Source organism: Chenopodium quinoa, unplaced genomic scaffold (genome assembly GCF_001683475.1).
Source record: "Chenopodium quinoa cultivar QQ74 unplaced genomic scaffold, ASM168347v1, whole genome shotgun sequence".
NCBI lineage: Eukaryota > Viridiplantae > Streptophyta > Magnoliopsida > Caryophyllales > Amaranthaceae > Chenopodium > Chenopodium quinoa.
Genome location: NW_018745003.1, coordinates 245,298 through 264,960, shown reverse-complemented (window position 1 = coordinate 264,960; position 19,663 = coordinate 245,298). Strand labels below are relative to the sequence as shown.

At 35.8% G+C, this 19,663-nt stretch overlaps 2 protein-coding genes across 2 annotated transcripts; one reads left to right on the top strand and one right to left on the bottom strand.

Moving 5' to 3' along the window:
* Positions 1 to 3,483: 3,483 nt before the first annotated feature.
* LOC110707685 (probable 3-hydroxyisobutyrate dehydrogenase-like 1, mitochondrial) lies at positions 3,484 to 5,108 on the top strand. The gene has a single exon (XM_021885714.1). It carries the CDS (start codon positions 3,924 to 3,926, stop codon positions 4,971 to 4,973), a length of 1,050 nt encoding a protein of 349 aa, XP_021741406.1. The 5' UTR covers positions 3,484 to 3,923; the 3' UTR covers positions 4,974 to 5,108.
* A 795-nt stretch (positions 5,109 to 5,903) lies between these two features.
* LOC110707684 (hexokinase-1) lies at positions 5,904 to 12,268 on the bottom strand. Its single transcript, XM_021885713.1, has 10 exons — positions 11,997 to 12,268; positions 9,664 to 9,814; positions 9,396 to 9,578; positions 8,704 to 8,778; positions 8,410 to 8,565; positions 8,132 to 8,230; positions 7,912 to 8,042; positions 7,058 to 7,139; positions 6,413 to 6,778; positions 5,904 to 6,300 (listed from the first exon to the last, which is right to left on the bottom strand). Exons 1-9 carry the CDS (start codon positions 12,266 to 12,268, stop codon positions 6,437 to 6,439), a joined length of 1,491 nt encoding a protein of 496 aa, XP_021741405.1. The 3' UTR covers positions 5,904 to 6,300; positions 6,413 to 6,436.
* Positions 12,269 to 19,663: the final 7,395 nt, after the last annotated feature.

Sequence of the window (19,663 nt, the reverse complement as noted above, 5' to 3'; positions counted from 1 at the left end):
CATTGCCGGGGCTTCGGCTAGCGCGATACTCGCTCTTCGTCAAGGGTCTGCCCCTGTCATGAAAGCTGTCGTCAGTACTGGGTTATTAATGGGGCTTGGAGTAGGGCTTATGCTGTTTGATGAAAAACTGTCGACAAAGTTGAATAATGCTAATAAGGGACAAGTTCCACTTCCGGTTCCGGTTCCGGTTCCACTTCCCGTTCAGGAGGAGGCTGGTTCGTCATCAGGGTTTTTTCAGACATGGTTTGGTAATGGGAAAAAAGACGACGGAATTAATTACATACTTGAAGGTCGATGATTTGAGTACTCCGATGTCTAATTTTTGATGTGGAAATTTAATTTAGTTCTTAATCCAAAATTTGGTTTATGAGGTTATGTAGAGGACTTTGTTTACTTTATATTGTTTTGACGCTTAATAACATCTTAGATTCACCAATTAGTATGTTAATTAACTTGTTTCTTGGTTAAATTTGTAATTATCATAACTAGTATAAAGAAAACTTTTGTTATTTGGAAGACAAGGTAGTTTATGTAACTTGGTTCTTGGATAAATTTGTAATTAATCATAACTAGTATAAAGAAAACAATTGTTATTAGGTAGTTTATGAAGAAATTTTATTATCTAAGGGATTTAATTTGTTAGATTCAAGTGATGATATATTTTGTAATTTTTTTTTTCCAAAAGTAATGAATGAATAGTTAGTATTTCTGTTTTACACTTGAATCTTAAATGTTACGGGTTGAGCAAAATTCACGAAGTCTTTTTGAACTTATTTGCTAGTAATATGGACAACATAATTGATTCCATCCCGGCTTAATTACCTCTTTATGTTTGTACTACATTATCTTTTAGTCGAATTAATATAGTCTGTATTTATTCTGATGAGGTAACCTTCAAATAATTTTATTTTTTTTATTATAGTGAAAGTTAGATTAGCATATTTATTTTTTAAATGGAGATTATCATATTGAAGATTATTACTCTTAACTTGGCAATTTCTCTCCCATCTCCTTAAATATTGTGTCAAACTCTATGGGTCAAGTAAATATAAATGGAGGAAGTAATACTTTTATTAGAAAGGTCATGGGCCATAACATCGTCATATTAAATTTTATTATATTAGTTTCGATCCCCTAATTTTGTAAATTACTTTGGAGTATTATTTTGATAATTGAAATTGTACCCCTAATTAAAGAAGTTAATGATTAAAATTTTAAAATCATATAGCAAGGTAGTAAATAAACAAAATTTTATCCTTGGGATACTTTGTCCCCTAAGTTATAGGTAGTATTTTGTTTTCTAAATCACTTAGAACAAATCAACAAATAGTTAAGGATTGGAGTTTTTGTTGGATATTTAGAGTGTTGATGGTTGCGCGCTCGCGCCCATGAAGAACGCCGCGCAAAGTAGGCGCGGCCGAGCAGAGAGTGCGCCTAAACCGCGCACCTCTCTGGAAATCAGCAAATTAGAAGGGTGTGGTTGGCGCGCCCGCGCGGCTGGTGGCACGCCCGCGCGTCCTGGTGGAGCGCCCGCGCTGCTGGTCGCGCCTAAACCGCGCCCCTCACTGCCTTCTTGTGGAATCTCGCAAATATTGGGAGGCGCGCCCGCGCTGAAAAGTGATGCGCCCGCTCCTCCTTGTTTTGCGGTTTTTCCTGACGGTTGAGTCTTTTATTAAAAGACATATTTTCGTGAAAGAAAAGATACAGAAGTTAATTCTTCATCTCTCCAAAAAGTATTCTCCACATTTTCTCTCAAATTTCTTGCAAACTTTTGTGAGAAAAACTCTTTCAATTAATCCAATCTTGGTGAATTTGTCATCTTTATTTCGTTTCCTAGTGCAAAGAACGAATTGCTGTCTTTTGTATCTCAAAGAGGATTTCCGGATTGAACCCAAGCACCGTTGTGGGGGAAATTAACCTCTTTAGAAAAGTGTGTACACGCCTAAGGCAGAGTATCAAGGATTGAGACTCAAGCGGTCATCAATATTCTCATGTTCATGTTCATCTTTCAAGGCTTGGAGTTGAGGCAAGTTTAGTTTTCTTCACATTAGTGTTTTTCATTGCAATTTCTGAATAATTTGATTTTGGTGCTTGGTTTGTAATACTTTAATTAGTACTTGGTTATTGTATAATTTGATTTGAATTATACTTCATCTAGGTTTTGTTCCCACATTTTTAAGTAGTTCTTGTTGTTGAATTACTGTAAAACCTAACAGTTTTCCTCCGCACCAAGTAACAACTCTTATTTATAAACACAAAAAACCCCTAAAAACTCTTAAATCACCTTAATTTTTGTTGAATTCTTGAATTTGATCATGGCATCCTATGAAAGACCACCTAAGTACACCGACAGAATCCTCCAAGAAACCGGCATGGGTTTCGCGATAGGCGGACTAGGCAACGTCCCCTTCCACTTGTTCAAGGGGATATCTACCATGCTAAGGGGGTCCCGCATCATTGGGGAGGTTGGCTACATCCGCTTGCATGCTCCCCGATCAGCAGGGTCTTTTGCGGTGTGGGTGTCCCTCTTTACTGCTGCTTACCGCGCGCTGCTGCCCACCTCCGTCGTAAGGAAGACCCGTGGAACTCCATCATCGTCGAGGCTTCAACTAAAGCGGTATTCACCCTTCGTCAAGTGTCCGGTCCTATCGATTTCATGATAGGTGTCATCAGCACTGGGGTATTGATGGCACTTGCAGAAGGGTTTTTTTTATGAATTATGAACGCCGTCGTCTGTCATCAAGGTTAGATATTGCTAAAAAGGTGGAACTCGTTCCGGTTACGGTTCAAGTAGAGGAGTCCGGTTCGTTGTCAGAAATTTTCCGGACGTGGTTTGGTAGTGGGAAAAAGGAAGAAGGGATTAATTAAGGACTTGGAGGTTGAAGATTAGAGTATTATGTCCTATGCCTAATTTTTAAATACAAGTGAGATCTTGACAATGGAATAGTTTTCAAATGGCCACAATACATTGTATTAAATCAAATCACAACCGTTCAATTTTATTGATTAATGTCAACTTTTAATATGATTTTTTTTTAAAAAAAATAAAATTAAATCCACCCTTTGCTTTACTCAGTTTTTTCCCATTAAACTAGCGAAATTGCCACAATGCGATGCATTGGCAATCAACAAATCTTTATCCTTTAACTACTAGTAATTCTTACTATTTGGTCAAAACAAATTTATTTTCTTAAAAAAACATAACAACGGTTCAAATTAGTTAATAGAAATAAACAATTATGATTTAATTTAATACGGAGTACAATTTATTGTGGCCACTCAAAAGTCATCTTAAAAAAACTGTAATGGACTAATGGTACTATAATTTGCCTCTACTTTCCAATTTTGTACAACGCCAATATATATATATATATATATATTTTTTTTTTTTTTTTTGTTTTGAAAGTAACTAATACTTCGGGTTTTTTTTTTTTTTTTGTGTGTGTTTAGATTTTTTTTTTGTGTGTGTTTAGAGAGTCACAAGGATGGGTCAATTTTGTACAATGCTAATATTTTTTTTTTTTTTGGTTTTGAAAGTAACTAATACTTCGGGTTTTTTTTTTTTTTTTTTTTTTTTTTTTGTATTTAGAGAGGGTGTTGGAGAATCGATCCCAAAATCTCTTGAAATTGGGAGGGGAGATCTAACCACTTGAGCTATTTCGTAGATGTAATTCACATTGACCAACAAAACTAATTTAGAGATTGTCAATAGACATAAGAATAACATTACAAAGTTAATCATAGGTCGTATGTGAGAAATTTTTCATAATTAGTACCCAAATCAGTAAATGACTAGGGTTGATGTCAAAAAATTAAACCAACGTTTTTACGGAAAGAGTCGTAAAATAAGTTTATGTGGCCAAAGAAAGCAAGAAATAAGACCCTCAAAACACAAGATAAAATATAATCAATTGAAATCCTAAATGCGGTGGTCATACTTACTCAACTCATTCTCTCTCCTCCACAAACACACCCTCCTCAACACTACAACACCACCTTCAACTTTCTCTCTCCTCCAAACCCACCCCATGTCAACACAACCCAAACCCGAACCCGTTTCCCCTTCCACCACCAAAGTGGGCTGGATCGGAACCGGCGTAATGGGCCGATCCATGTGCGCCCACATCCTCAAAGCGGGCTACAAACTCACCGTCTTCAACCGAACCATCTCCAAAGCCCAACCTTTACAGGACCAAGGGGCCCACTTAGCCACCTCCCCCGCCGAAGTCGCCGCTCAATCCGACGTCGTTTTCACCATCGTCGGCTTCCCTTCCGACGTCAAATCCGTCACCTCCGACGTCCTCTCTCTCCTACGACCAGGCGGTGTCCTCGTTGACATGACAACCTCCGACCCCACTCTCGCCGTCGAAATCTCCTCTTCCGCCATCGCTAAATCTTGCTCCTCCGTCGACGCTCCAGTCTCCGGCGGCGACCGTGGCGCACGCGCCGGAACTCTCTCCATCTTCGCCGGAGGCGACCCAGAAATCGTCGACTCTCTCTCTCCTCTTTTCTCTCTCATGGGGTCAACATACTACATGGGTGGGCCCGGAAAAGGGCAATCGGCGAAGTTAGCGAACCAGATTACGATTGCGTCAACAATGGTGGGATTGATCGAAGGGATGATTTACGCGCATAAGGCGAAGCTGGATTTACCGTTGTTCTTGGAGGCGATATCGAAAGGCGCGGCTGGTTCGAAGAGTCTGGAATTGTATGGTGGGAGGATTTTGAAGAGGGATTTTGAAGCTGGGTTTTATGTTGATCATTTTGTTAAGGATTTAGGGATTTGTGTTAAAGAGTGTGAGAAAATGGGGATTAGTTTGCCTGGGTTAGGGTTAGCTCATCAATTGTATTTGTCACTTAAGGCTCATGGGGAAGGTGGGTTGGGTACTCAGGCTCTTGTTTTGGCTCTTGAGCGGCTTAATAATGTGTCGTTGGACTCGAGTTCGGGTTTGGGGTCTGGGTCGAGTAATTAGAGAGGTTCGATGTAATTAGAATGCACCCGTGCTTTGAGGTGTGGTGAATAATGGCTGTATGTAATTAATAATTATGTATGGATGAATTGGTGTTATGCAATGCAATCACATTTGGGTTTGTTTTTTAATTTGCAATTCATATCTTTCAATTTTTGCTTATTTTTATATGATGATTTGTTATACACTTATTTTCTTACTGTCAAGTTGACAGCAAGATTACTCCGTATTATGTGATAATTGACAGAGCTCAAAGGTAGGTGGCTGATTATAATTCGTACACTACTAAAATCGATGGGAAGAAGCAGAGCGTGAAGAAGAGAAATCCTAAGAGGCGGCGGCGCCGCCTAATCAATTGCGATGCTGTGATTATTGAGGGAGGTTGGGTGGGGCTTGGTGCAGTGGCAAGAGATGCTCTTGGTAATGTTATTTTTGATTTTTTTCTGGAACTAGAAGAGTTCGTGGTGAGTGGTCTCCTGACATTGCAGAATGTATGGCAATACTCTTTGGAATCAGGCTTTGCAAACCCATATGAACTCGAGGAAATCATAGTGAAGTCGGGCTGTCAAGTTGTTATGAATCGACTAGAGAAAGCTTCCACCTTCTTTACTGATCTGGATAATACACTAGATGATGTCTTAAGCCTTAGTTCTTGTTTTCTTTTATTTCTTGGTCACATGTTAGAAGGGAGGGTAATTTTGTTGCTCACCACCTAGCGAGATTAGCACCGTTTGGAGTTGAACAGATTTGGATGAATCATTGCCCGAGCGAAATCCCCCCTATGTACTTTTGGACTTGATGTCTTCTAATTAATGAATTGATAATCTTCTTTCAAAGGAAAAAAAAATAAAAAAAATCGTTCTTTACTTTTGCTGTCAATATCGATTTCCATTTGATCAGTCAGTGACTCAGTGGTAAGTAAAAAGGCTCCAATAATAATCATCAATTTCTTTTTTATTGCACTTAAATTTTCGACACCTGCACATTAGTACAGGTTTTAAACAAGTGATAATGAGTAAATATGATCAAAGCTCAACTCTATAGAGCTTTGACAAAGCTAATTAAAACTAACAAATATCAATTCGGAGCAAGAAAAGTTTCCTGCTGAATTGCAGCTACAGAGAAAAATGACACAGATCTTATTTGCCCCTCTTTGCACTATAGCCAGGACGACATTTTCAGGCCGATTCTCGAAAAAAGCAACACTTGACCCGGATTTGAAATGTACAACCCTTAGAAAAGGGCAGAACAGTGAGCTTCATGCCATTTTTTTCATGCAGCAAGCAGAGCCCATTTTGCCAGATTTTATTCTTCACAGGGGCAGCAAAGTCTAAAAAAACAAATTGCCACGATCTCTAAGATCTAAGAGCTTGAGAAAGTATTAAGAAGCAAAAGTTGTACAAAATTGAGTATATAAGATCATTTGTGGCATTTCTTAGTACCTAAAAGCTGCCCCATCAACACTCTTATTCCTCCTCAAGGTATTGGGAATGGGACGCTGCCAGAAGGGCAGCCCCAATGCCTGATCCATCATTTGAGTGCTCAATTACAATGGTTTCAGCGACTTCATCACCTAGCAGCTCCTTCAAAGAGTCTTCCATGCACTCCCGGAATTTGGCGTAGTGCTCAAACAACCCTCCGTCTAATGCAACAACAGACTTCTGATTTTCACCTTGCTTCAATGTGTCTCTCCCTAGTTTCTTAATAATGCCCAAAATCCCAGCTGCAGAAAGGCAGGCCCCGCGAGAAGCAATGACGTCACAAACATCAACTACAATCTTTCTCACCTTCAATGATGAACTTGGTATCTGTGATGGAAGAAGAAGAAGAAGAAGAAGAAGCATCATATTATGGCGTGCAGCATTACTAGCATATTAGCAACTTTCAATTCTCAGCAATTATGACTAAATATTTAGACAAGCACCACCAAGGCATTCAGTGGATCCATAACATTTTTATTTTATTTTTAAATTCAATATTGACATCTTCAGCACAAACAAACTCAAGGACAGGGACATTTCCAAGCAAATAAAAAGAACAATGCTAAAATGGTCAAGGAGATGCAAGCAGTGGCCAAAGTGCATTACCCCTAGGACGTCCTTCAGTTTGCTTGCAACAACTTTAAGATCAGGGGATGTATCATGATGCATGGCAGACATGTCTGGTGTCCTGCCAAAATAATAAAATTAATAATGATTCAAACATATGAGATAATTTCTTGTCAACAACAACGATAACAAAATTGCTTCATGATGACAATATACAGTTAAAAAGTCGCTATAAATTAGATTTTTAATTGTGGCAGATGTAAGTTAAATTATACATGTATGTCTCCTTTATTTCATCATTTTTAAAGTTGGAGCAATTTGGTGGGGAGCATGTTAGTACAAATACAATATTTGTTTTCTTCTCCGCTAAGATCTTACAAATGTGAAGATGCCCAAGTTAGTGAAATTACAATCACTAGGAAGAATCAGGATCAAACAAGGAAGAGTTGGTGGGGGAGCAGCCAAGGTCATACAGCATCAATGAAATTTGACAAGCCAGATTATCATGTAATCTGTTATAGTGTTATCACATAGGCAGAACAAATGAGGAATGGATTGTTTCTTTTGAGAGTTTCTCTTGCTTTTTAAGCACAAAAGTTGATGTAAAATTGTTGAAGTCAGAACTCATGAGCTACTTTGTTCCCTAAAGATAATTGATTGAAGTCTAGAGTTTTGTGCTACAAAGTAAGAAGATTTGATAAACTTTCAAATATTGAAAGGTACTAATATTGATGTTTGGTAGCTGAGCAGTCACTATAATGGCTATTGAGCAAAAACTAAATTGCTGGGTGCCAAACACATACCAAATCTACATAGTAACTTATTTAATCCATCAACAAGCACATATTAAGTGATACTCCGTACTAAACCCAACACACGACTAGAAAATGTACCTTAAGATGAATGGAGTATTCAATTTTGGTGGGACTGTATCACCAAAAAGGCCGGCCTCATCCGCCATCCTATACAAGACTCTTCGCACAATCTCACCCAAGTACATTCCAGAAATCAATTTCTCATATATCTGTCAGACTCAAAGATAATGGTTATTGTTTGCAGTTGGTAAGTTAAAAGGTCAGGGACAAAATGAAAGGAAAACTACAGAAATCTCACCTGTTCACCAGGATTCAAACTTTCTTCATCTAGTGCTATGTCATATTCGGTCAAAGGTAAATGTGATGAACGGAAATTGCCCCACTCCATGTTAATAACCTAAAGACAAAATAAAACAATATGCCTGAAAATTTAGAGTTGTGAATCACGCAGAAGTATCTAGCAACTCCTTGTGCGAGGAATATGAGCCAAGAGAGATGAACAGAAGACAGCCAGAAAAAGAAGATAAATTTAAATGTTGAAAAAAATAACAGTTGAGGAAAGCAGAAAAGGCTTACCATCTCCCCTGATTTGGGCAAAGAGCCATGCCACTTGGGAATTGCACTAGCACGTTCAACATAAGCTGCATTTGTTCCAGTACCCAATATAACAGCAGCAATTACATCTTCTTTATGGTATCTACCTCCAGCTAAGGTTCCAACTGTATCATTGACCTAAACCATAATAGAAGGTAAAAAGGTCACAAATATACAGTACGTTTAGAAAGAGGAGGATGTAAATACAAAGGTTTGTCAGATGGCAGTGTAAAACGTACTTTAAAAATCAAGGAAAATATCAAGCTGAAAACTTACCAAAGCTGTCACACGCATATCTACACCCTTTCTTTGCATGGCCTTGGTTAATTCTGCCACCACATCTTCACCAACCTATGTGATATCCCCCAGGAAGAACAAATAAGCAACCATGACGAATCAATAAATACATTCTTGCAACTCAAGTAGGGTGATGAACTTAAAAATCACAGATCATTTGCGTATAATCCAGTTGAACTCAAAAAAAAAAGTACGCAATATCCTCAACAGCAGCAGTTCTCAAACATATAAGTGCCTAAGATATTTGCTTGCAGAAAGGAGTTAGTGTAGTGTATTAATCTTACCCTAGTTGACCCAATGATGTTTAGCAGTCAAAAATAAATCAACTGAAACCAGAAATCTGAACATAGCAACACTCTATACTCTCTCCGCGCTAACTGATGTTTAGCTTCGTTTACCCCACTTTAAAGAGTCCTCCAATTGCTAGTCTAAGTTAATTCACAAGTTGAACGTTTACCTCCAATTAGCTTATAGAGGATTTGGGGATAATTTTCAGCAACCGATCATGAATGCAGGTATTGAAAAGAAGTTAATGATGATGATCATTATGATGTAGAAATAGTGTATAGCAGCATAGATCATGTCTTCTGACTTTCATATTGGAAAGCATATGAGAGAGAGAGAGAGAGAGAGAGAGAGAGAGAGAGAGAGAGAGAGAGAGAGAGACTAACCGCATCTTCTATTTTAAAACCCTTGGTCCATCTTATAAGGGTCCCTGATGCAATCGATGTCTGCTTTACTGGGAAAGAGAAGGTAAATCCCAACTCTCTCTGCTTATTGGGTTCAGGATGTAGGCCTTCACCTTCCGTTGCAACAAATTTAGCAAGGGCCTCAGCTATGTAGTCAAACAGTTGCTGAAATCACCACATTTTTCAAACTTTAGAAAGAAATCAAGAAAGGAATGGTTAAATAGTTTATGTATGAGCTAAATCAACTTACTTCTGATGTCCCAACCATCAACTCAGGCGGAATTGATACTTCGTCAAATTCTTGTTGGACAACACGATGTTCTTTGCCACCCAACTTCACTCGAAGCACTCGGAAGTTGGTGCCACCAAGATCTAATGCATAAAACAATCCATGCTCGTCCCTACAAAAAGGAAGACCAAATATTAGAGGATTAGACCTGTCTTGGCCAAACACAAAAAACACATAACAAAACATTTCAGATTAGCTGTTGACTCAACATTATCCCAGGAATGAGCAAACCCGATAATCCTAGACTAGAAAAGACGAGGAAATTGTAGTAACTCGAGCCTCATCTACTTGCATAAAAAGAGCCCTGTTCTATGAAAAGAAAAATTCACAAACAGGGTTTGAATTTGAAAACATATTTCAAACCTATATGGACAAAGAGAAAACAACAGTTCCCGGCTTATAGTTGGAAACAATCATTCTAACAGTACTTGCCTTCTGAATTTATACACGTATTATCAATGTTTCTCATGCATACATGATTGAAACCCAATATTTCTCTTCCAATAAAGCTACCCACTATAATTACATGGGTTTCATAGTGTGAAATATGCACGCCCTATCTTTCTCAGAAGTGGTTGACAAATAAAGGTTATGTGAGGTAGGGGGTAGAAGTGAATTAGTGAACCACTTGACCAATACAATTTCACATATATCTATTTTTGTAAATGATCCCCTTCAGAAAAGGATTTCCTTCTAATCGAGCAATCTAAACCTATTCTTAAGCACAACGACTTAAGAAGGATCCTCCCCTTTACTTTTGAATAATACACCATGTTAACCTCCAAATCACAATCTTAAACGAAATTGTCCTTTTGCTTTAAAAAAGATCCCATATTTATATCCAGACAATCTGTTTTATTGATTCCTTTAGTGGGCACCAACACCCTCCACTTAGATAATATTAAGGTTGGTAGTTGTAATCACCAAGCCCATAACCACTTTTGAAGTAGGCACATGTTATGTTAATAAAATGGCAAGCTGCAAGATTCCTCCTTTATACCTTAATACATTTATTTCAGGTATGCTCACATATCGGGGTAGTTGTATTGCATAATTTGCATTAATATTTCAATTTAACGAGTAATAATGCATTGGTGTTTAAGTTAAAAATATTATGAAATAAGAAAAGTTAGATGTTCAACTAATAAGAAATGGTGGGAGTAGACAACCATAACACTCTTCCTCTATTCCGAATGAATATACTATGGAAGTGGGGACAAAAAAAAGAAGACAATTTCAACTACTTCATACATATATTTAAACTCTAAACTTTTGGGACATCCAAATTATTATGTTAAATAAAAACTTCTTTTAGAAAAGAGCACGTAAAGGTTCAACATTAATACTAAACAAGTAAATCACTTGTGGTAGCATAGTTCGGCAACTATTAACAAAGATCACAAAATATGACACATGTTTTGATGTTCATCTCCATGAAAATGGCAGCAACTGTAGATTCAACGGTACATAGAAACTGTTAAGCTCATCTATATAGATGAACACTCAATCAGATGCTGATATCAGACATGATACAGTTACGGAACTTAAAACATTGACTTAGGATTTTGTATGCCTAATATACATATAATAAAATTTATTGTCTTTGCTACTCAAATGACATCCCACCATATTCTCCCCAAAAGCTACCCTCTATTACTTAGCAAGCCAATTCATATCACCAATAAAAGCAACATAACAATCGGGAGTGAAAAACAAGTAAAGCAAACTTCCAAAAGAAGCCAATTTTATATCTTTTCTTTGCCAATCGATGGACCAGAGGCAGCAAAGAAACAACCTGGAACCGCAGTGGGCGTAGTCTCCTCCTGCGGGGGGGAAAGGTGACACCTTTTTCCCCACGGGAGTATTGACACCATTCACACTAGTCATTGATTAGCCAACAATGCTCAAACCAATAATAAAATCCACATAATTTACATCTACCAACCATTTCCAACAATAAAATCCAGTAAAAAAAACTCACAAAAATAGATCAATTACTCAATCAAACCAACAATAATTCTCCATCTGACAACTAACAACCCCAATTAAGCTAAACACAACCCTCAAAACAATTATAACATTAAAAAAATCAAATTAATTCCCAAATTCTATAACTAATTAGATCATTAAAGAGTAAAACAAACAACTCAAAACCCACTAAAATCATTTCATCCAAAAAAAAAAACATAACTACCCATTAAACATAATCAATCAAAAACACAATCTCAACCAAAAATCAATCAAAAAACACAATCTGAACCAAAAATTAAAGAAAATCAAATCAAAACACGAACCCAGTAGGAAGATTATCAACATAGCTGATGAGCATCTTAAGCTTAGAACCACCTTCAGATGCAAGACCAGCATGCATCTCAACAGTCATAGCATCAGCAACCTGTCTAAGCTTACCCAAAGGGGTCCCACACTTGTCATCAAGCTCCTTAAGTATAGCCATTACACGACCCCACTTTCTTGAACTCTTCATCCTTTGTCGAACCACCACCGCCGCCGCCACACACACCGCCGCCGCACCTATCACCGCCACCCCCACCGCTGCTTTCCTCATTTTTTCTCTCTCTAAAACTTCACTGAATTTGATGGGTGTTGTACAATTAATTTACTTTCTCTCTCTACAAAAAATTAACAATGGATAGAAATTTGGATTAATTGGACATGTTGGGAAATTGGGATTTCTTTCTTCTCAAGATGCAATCTTGATGAGAAATGGATGAGAGAGAAAATGAGTAGATCCGGGTAAAATTGATTGGGAAATTCAGATGATTTTTTTTTTTTTTTTTTGGAGAGACCGTTTTAACCGGAGCTTTGCCGTAAAGGTGGTCTCACTGGTCTTAACTTTTAAGGATTTTTAATTTTATTTTTGTATTTTTGGGAGATTTTTGAAAAAAGTGTTTTTTTTTTTTTCCTTTGCAGAGAGGATGATTCATGAATCACGATGCCTTGAATGGCGTTTTTATACTATGGGAGTGAGAAGTGTTTTGTCATTTATCTACTAGATTCTGACTAATATGCATTATCTCGAGTTTAAGATGAAATCAACAACCTTAATACGAAGTATTGGTTGATTCAAAGTACTTGTTGGTTATAAAGCCACATGAAACATTAAAGTTAAAACTTAGGGCTTGTTCGGCATTGTTTTTTGTTTTTAATTTTTTGTTTTTTTAAAAACCAAAAACAAGAAACAAAAAAGGTGTTTCCACTTTTTTTTGTCAGTTTTCTAAATTATCAGGATTTTAATAAGTTTGACTAATATTTTATTCATTATATGATATATGTCATATGATTTTTAAAACCAAAATATAGAAAACCACAACAAAGCCAAACAAACCCTTACTTCATCGTTTTATTTAATTGCAATGTTTTGACTTTTGCAATGTTCTATTTTGACTATTATAGTCGATTTTATATTTCTGGGAAAAAACGTAGCCATGTAAGATTTTTCTTTATTTCGTATTATTTTCAAACTATTACTACTCCATAGTAGTCTAGTACTACATAAATTTCAATAAGTTTTACTTATTGAATATTTTATAAAGTATTAATGGTTTAAGTTATGCATTGGATAAGCGTAAAATCTTATGTAAATTAGGTGACATATACTTGTAGTAATATTCAACCTTTTATAATTTTTGATTGAACCACTATTTTCCTAATTTTTTTATTCATTTAAAAACTATTGAGCTTATATTTTTCTCCCTTATACTCCGTAATATAATCTATCAACTATTGGATAGAGATGATACATCTATTTTTTTATTCAACTCAAATCTTAGAATATTAATAAGTACATTTAGGGTCTAAAGCTATGTTAAATATAATTTATTTTGTTTGACCTTGGTACATATAAACATATTTGAACTTGTCTAAAGTGAAACTTTTTATATCTCAAATAATTTTTAAAATAAGTCGAACAAAACAGGATTTAGCGACATCAAAGAATTTGAAGATAAAGAAAGGAGGAGAGTGATGGATAGATGAAATAGGAATCTCATTTCATTTCCCTTTATATAAACAAAGTCTTTTCAAAAGTTATAAATATAAGTTCAATCCTCTCTGGCTCTCTCCCCTCCTTTCTCTTTTATTTTCGTTGTCTTTCACCCATTTACCAGTGTTATCCATATAAACTATCAAAATTTATAAAAAGGCTATTAAAACTTTACTAATTGTCAATTATTTACTCATTAACACCAAAGTTTTGATCATACCATGTATTATGTCTTTATATTGCTTTGGTGTAGGATTAGAAAGCATGCACCATGATTAATCTGCCATGTTAGCTAAGATAAGAATCATCATTGTCTTAGTTCAAAAAACATTTCAGGGATTTTTGTACACCCCACTTTTTACAACTCTAACAAAAACAACATTAGATAATTACCTCTCATAAAAGAAGTTAAATAATGATAAATCCAGATAAGATAAGTTTAGAAAAAACAAATTCGAATAAGAGTTAATAAGTTCAAATAAGATAAGTTTAGAAAAAATAAGTTTAGATAAAAGTTGGTAAGTATAAATAAATTTAGATAAGTTTTAATAAATAATAATCAGGTAAATAAAAACAACCCTTAAAATTTTCTTATTTTATAACTTTTGACATGTTTGATTGCAATCCTGAGTAAAATTGAACCATTGTTTTTTAGAAAAAATGATAAGCAAAGAAAATCAGACCTTGTGCAGTCCATAGCCACAATTTATCACATCAATATTGACAAATACCTATTTTTTGTAAAGCACAGCATTGAATGATAATATGATAATACATCACATCATCAAAAACAATTGGAATTAGAACTTGGACCCACCTATTTTCCACTAGGACAGTTAAGGAAAAACATAGTCTTATGATTTGCCATACAATATGGATTTTTCAAAAAAAAAAAAAAAAAAAAAAAAAAAAAAAAAAAAAAAAAAAAAGTGGTCCAAAAGAGGATATTTGGGGAATCTGATTGATTTTTGATTTCAAGACAAATTGATGATGAAATTTGGCACATGTAACGAAAAGAACATGTAAGCTACCACCACAATACCACATCAATCATCCATCCACAGGAAAAATATAAAAATTCCATGCAAAAATATCATTTTGGAAGCTTTATATTTCAGCAAATATTCATCTGCCCATGAGGTGCCCATGTTTCTTGGGCCTTCTTTTTCCAATAATCCTAATGGGCTGAAATCAGCCCACATACCACGTGTCGCCACGTCAAAAGGGTTTCCTCTTCATTCCATAATCTACCTGTGTAGACAGTAGAGTCTGTTTTGTTTTGAGCAGCAAGTTGAGCATTCTAGAAAGAGATGAATTGATTTCATAGGACAGTCTGCTTCTTATGATCATTAATGTATCGATAACTCGATAAGGCCTACAGCATAGCACAGAGGCACTAGTTTTATAATGGTGCAACTTGTAAGCAACAAGACAGTGTACTATAGGGAATAAGAACATACATCTTCAATTGGATTGGTAATATGACAGAATCATCCAGAAAGTTCTGCGCGAGTTGGTATAACTGGAATCAGAAAGTTTCCGAATGGTGAATCAAGTATCCGGAAATTTGCAGTGCAGCCCTCTTGCTGTGCTTGTGCTACAGCATGATTTCTCGCCTGCAGAATGCTGAGTGGGTTTCCAGCAGCCTACATAAACAGTCACGGAACAAAGTGAATCATTGCACGTTATTATCAATTATAATTAAGACAAGACAAACAATTTCTATGACAGTAGAAAGTCCAATTTTTTTAATTTTTTTTTCATGAACTTAAAATAGCATAATGGTCCACATACCAATTAATTAGCATGATAAAAATTGTCAATTACAATATAAAGTCCAAATTGTTTTTAGGAGCTTAAAAGTTAAAATAGCATAAATGGTCCACATACCATTGAACTATCTTTAGATAATGCTTCTTTTGTTGTAGGGGATGGAGATATGACCCTGCAGTAACATTCAAGCAGAATTAGAAAAGAATGATATAGCTTTCGTTTTACACAACACAAATCTCTCCAGTGCAAAGAAGCATGGATTTTCTAAGAGGGAAGGTGAAATTGCTTTTCTTGAGCATTAATTAAGTCACTCTTCTTTCAAAGATTGATTATAGTTTTGCCTGCATTCATCTCATTTATGTTTTCTACTTCAAGAAGGAAAAAAGCAAGTAGTCTACGATAGTGTGAGGATCTTGCCTAGTGACAAACAGGAATATGACATCATTTTCAAAATCCTTTCAAATGAAATCCAAGACTACAAATTTAGTCCAGCTTAAGGTAATTAGTGTGAGAGTCTAGCAGGCCCTCTAGAGGCTCTATGTTACAATACAGATTCGCATTAAAGTCGGATAAATAATGACCCTTAGGATGTGCAGGAATCTAATCCAGCTAAGCTCACTCTTTTCAGACATGGCTTTAAGCTCCATTAGTTAGTGCTAGAATGAGTTCTAGTCTAGGCTATAATTGAAAATTATTCAAGTGATGTACTACATGGATGATCAATAGAATTGGGAGACCTTTGAAATCTGAATTTCTTTTCAATAAGATCTTCTAGACTATAGGTCGGATAAAAGAATGCAGTGCTTGTCTTACAAGGAAGATGGCATTTCATAAAAACAGGTTTGGTTAGAAAGGTCTTCATACACAGAGCCTCACATGGGAAATTCATTCAGGGAAGGTGCTAGTCTTACCATGGATTTATCATAGTTTTCATTGCTATTTTCTCCTAAGTCCAAAGAAATTAGGATCTCAAGTCCCAATGGCATACTGAGTGGAATTTTCTTTTTGATTTTGTGTATAGGAGACAATCTGCAGCGGGACTTGGAGACTTGGAGTATCACAAATTTTTTGGTTCTGCCTGATTTCTGATGACAGTACATTGGATCCGCATCCGTTTTGATGTTGTAACGTGTCAAGTATTTAGGCAGTTCTGCTTCTGGCAACATTTATAATGCAATAACAGGCCAACACAGTTTCTTTTCTACTAAGGGGCAAACGGGGCAGAAGAGGGGAGAAAATTAAAAACCAGTATAACCACCAGTCCACCACTAAGGTTCATAAAGTAAGCAAGATTTCCAAGCAGAACTGCAGAAGGCAAATTCCCTTCTTCCAGATCAAGAAGTAAAAGTGGAAAAAGGAAGAGAGGTTGAAAGCCAAAAGAAAAGAAGCAAGATACATTCTCACCACAGGGTCAATACTTATTATCAAGAAATAAAAAGATTCTGAAGCATTTCCTGTATAAAGTCCTGTAAATCTATTTTTTCAAGTATGACTTGTTACTCTGTTGTGGTTGGTGATAAAACACAGAAGACATTTATAATAAGGAATCATATAGTTTACAAATCACACGGATGTCTATTAACTAAGGAAACTGCAAAGCACTTCATGATAACTTGACGATTCTAAGATTAGCTGAACCCACAGTCCCCCTCCTGGCCCTCCAGAGAAAGAGCAAGAAAAACATTTAACTTAACCAAAAAGAAGATTGCAGATGAGATTGTATGTAGACATAGAATTAATAAATCATATTTTTACAGGGAACTTCTAGATCAAGAATGACATTGCTAAACTTATACTTCAGTTAAATTGGCAGCTCAGCCCCATATCAAGCTTTCCTCCAAAAGTCTTTGTAGTTATTGAAATCAAAGTTGAAATGAATTTGTGATTACAAAAAGTAGTCCAATAGTGCAGTTGAACTATAGAATAAGAGGACAAGTTGTCCTCGATCAGAAAGAACTCCTACAAAATAACCAATTTCCTTTGAATTCCAAAATCGCCTGATTGTAAGAAGCCCCAGCTCCTCTAAACCCATAAGGAGGCTATATAAATTACCCCCATTCCACGGTGGCTCCCAAAAATATTAATGAACTCCAATACTCCATTCTACCCATCGATAACTAGATACCGTATAATCGCCATGCATGTATTGCAACACTAACCTTTTTTCCTTAGCCCATCTAGTACCACCAGCACAATTGCAAATTAGCAACTAATTCAAAATACTATAGGAAAACCCATAAAATCCATACAAAGCAAAGAAAATTCATCCAAAGATTACCTGTCACCAAACAATGAAGAAAAACATTCAAGCTCAAGCATAGCCACTAGAAAACCAAACAATTATCTAACAACATAGCCAACCAACCCGGCCTTTACTTTCGGAACACATCACTATTTTCAACACTATCAAACCTGGAAACTATAAAATTTACTCATCCACGATCCTTGTCCTTAAGCCTGAGTAACAACGCACCAAATCTATCGAACAATGATTTCTTTCTCCTACAATAATTAACGATTAAGATTTTATAACATGCTCCTTAGCATGATAGCAAATCACCAAAGCTAGACTCCAATCCAATTATCCAAGTCTTTGATTAATTTGGGAAATTAGTTAACTTCTAGTCAATGGCACGCGAAAACCAGATGCACGATTCAAAAACTATCAACTCGAAAGACCGAACGAATTTAACTTACACCATATCACATCCTGATCTAAATTATACCTAAATTGAAGAAATCGTCCCCTTTGCTTTCCTCCCTATTCCCCTAACTTTTTCCAATGAAAAAAGCTGTTCACTTAAAACTTTATAATATGCATACCAGATCAATTCATGTCATAGCTATTAAGAAGAGTGAAACAATCCTATCTTCAAAAACATTCCAAACTACCTCAACAAAACCAACAAAATATTGCTTGTAGCTAATTTCATTGGAAAATTTCAGGTTCTTCAGTTAATTTTCAACACCCACAACAATTTTCTTTCCATTAACCCATAAATCAATTTACAAAAGCTACTGATTTAACCCAAATATAAATAAAAATTCATCCATGATATGATATTCCTCGAAATTTATGGTCCAAGAAACAATCTTTGTCACTATGATACTACTACAATTTATCGCAGATATCACGAAATCGGCATCAAATGAATTGAAAGCAACAGAGAAAGATAGAGAGGGGTTACCTTCGAGGTGGCGGGTTGATCTTCCTTTTCTTCAATTCGGACTCCATTGCCTTTCCCTCTCTTTCCCTCAAGCAGTCAGGAACTCAGGATGAGTGAAAGACCCTCTTCCTCCGTATAATCTCTACTTTGGGTTAAAATTTGGGTATCATGGTCATTACTAGAGCTGTTAAAAACTGACCCGATATAACTATAATCTACAAAAATTGAGTACATTGATTAGAAAACAAATTATGCATTCATCATTTCAAGGCACATAGATAGACCGATAGAGATTGCACGTAAATAATGTACTCTGTAATAGACGGTAAATCCGATTTGACAACTCTATATTTGTTATTTTTTTTTTTAGTGTTGTTGCTTCCTCTGGGTGAACACGATAACACATCTATATTACAAATAGGAAAAAAAAAAAAACTCATTTTTGATGTCGAAAGAAATTCTCTAATTAGATGTCAAAAAAAAAAAAAAGGGTTCTCTAATTAAAAGATGTAAGCACTTTAGATAAGATCAAATGATTTGATTTTGGAGACTACGGAGTATACATTAGTTTCTTGTCAAATGGGGGATATATGGGATCACCAAACTCGGCTATGCTACATCTTCAATGATTTAAATGTTGTAATTCTTGCAAATATTTGTTGCAAAATGTGGATGGCTTTCTTTTCATGTTAATTATTTGTAATTTATAGACTAATTTGTTGTGGTTCATTGATAATTATATTCATCCACAAGTTATGACTGCTACTATCATGAATCAAAACACTTTACTGAAACTATAAGAATGCAAGTGTAAGAAAACTAAATTGAGGATGTATTGACTTGAGTAAGAAAAAGGTACATGTAAAATTTGGTAATTGTCACGTTTGGCTAATTTTTCAAAAACATTGAGTGGCCAATTAAAATTAACTCTTAAGCATGATCAATGGATGCCCAAAATATATTGATCATCAATTTTAATTTAACCATTTCTTTTTCTTTATACTTCATTCATAACTTA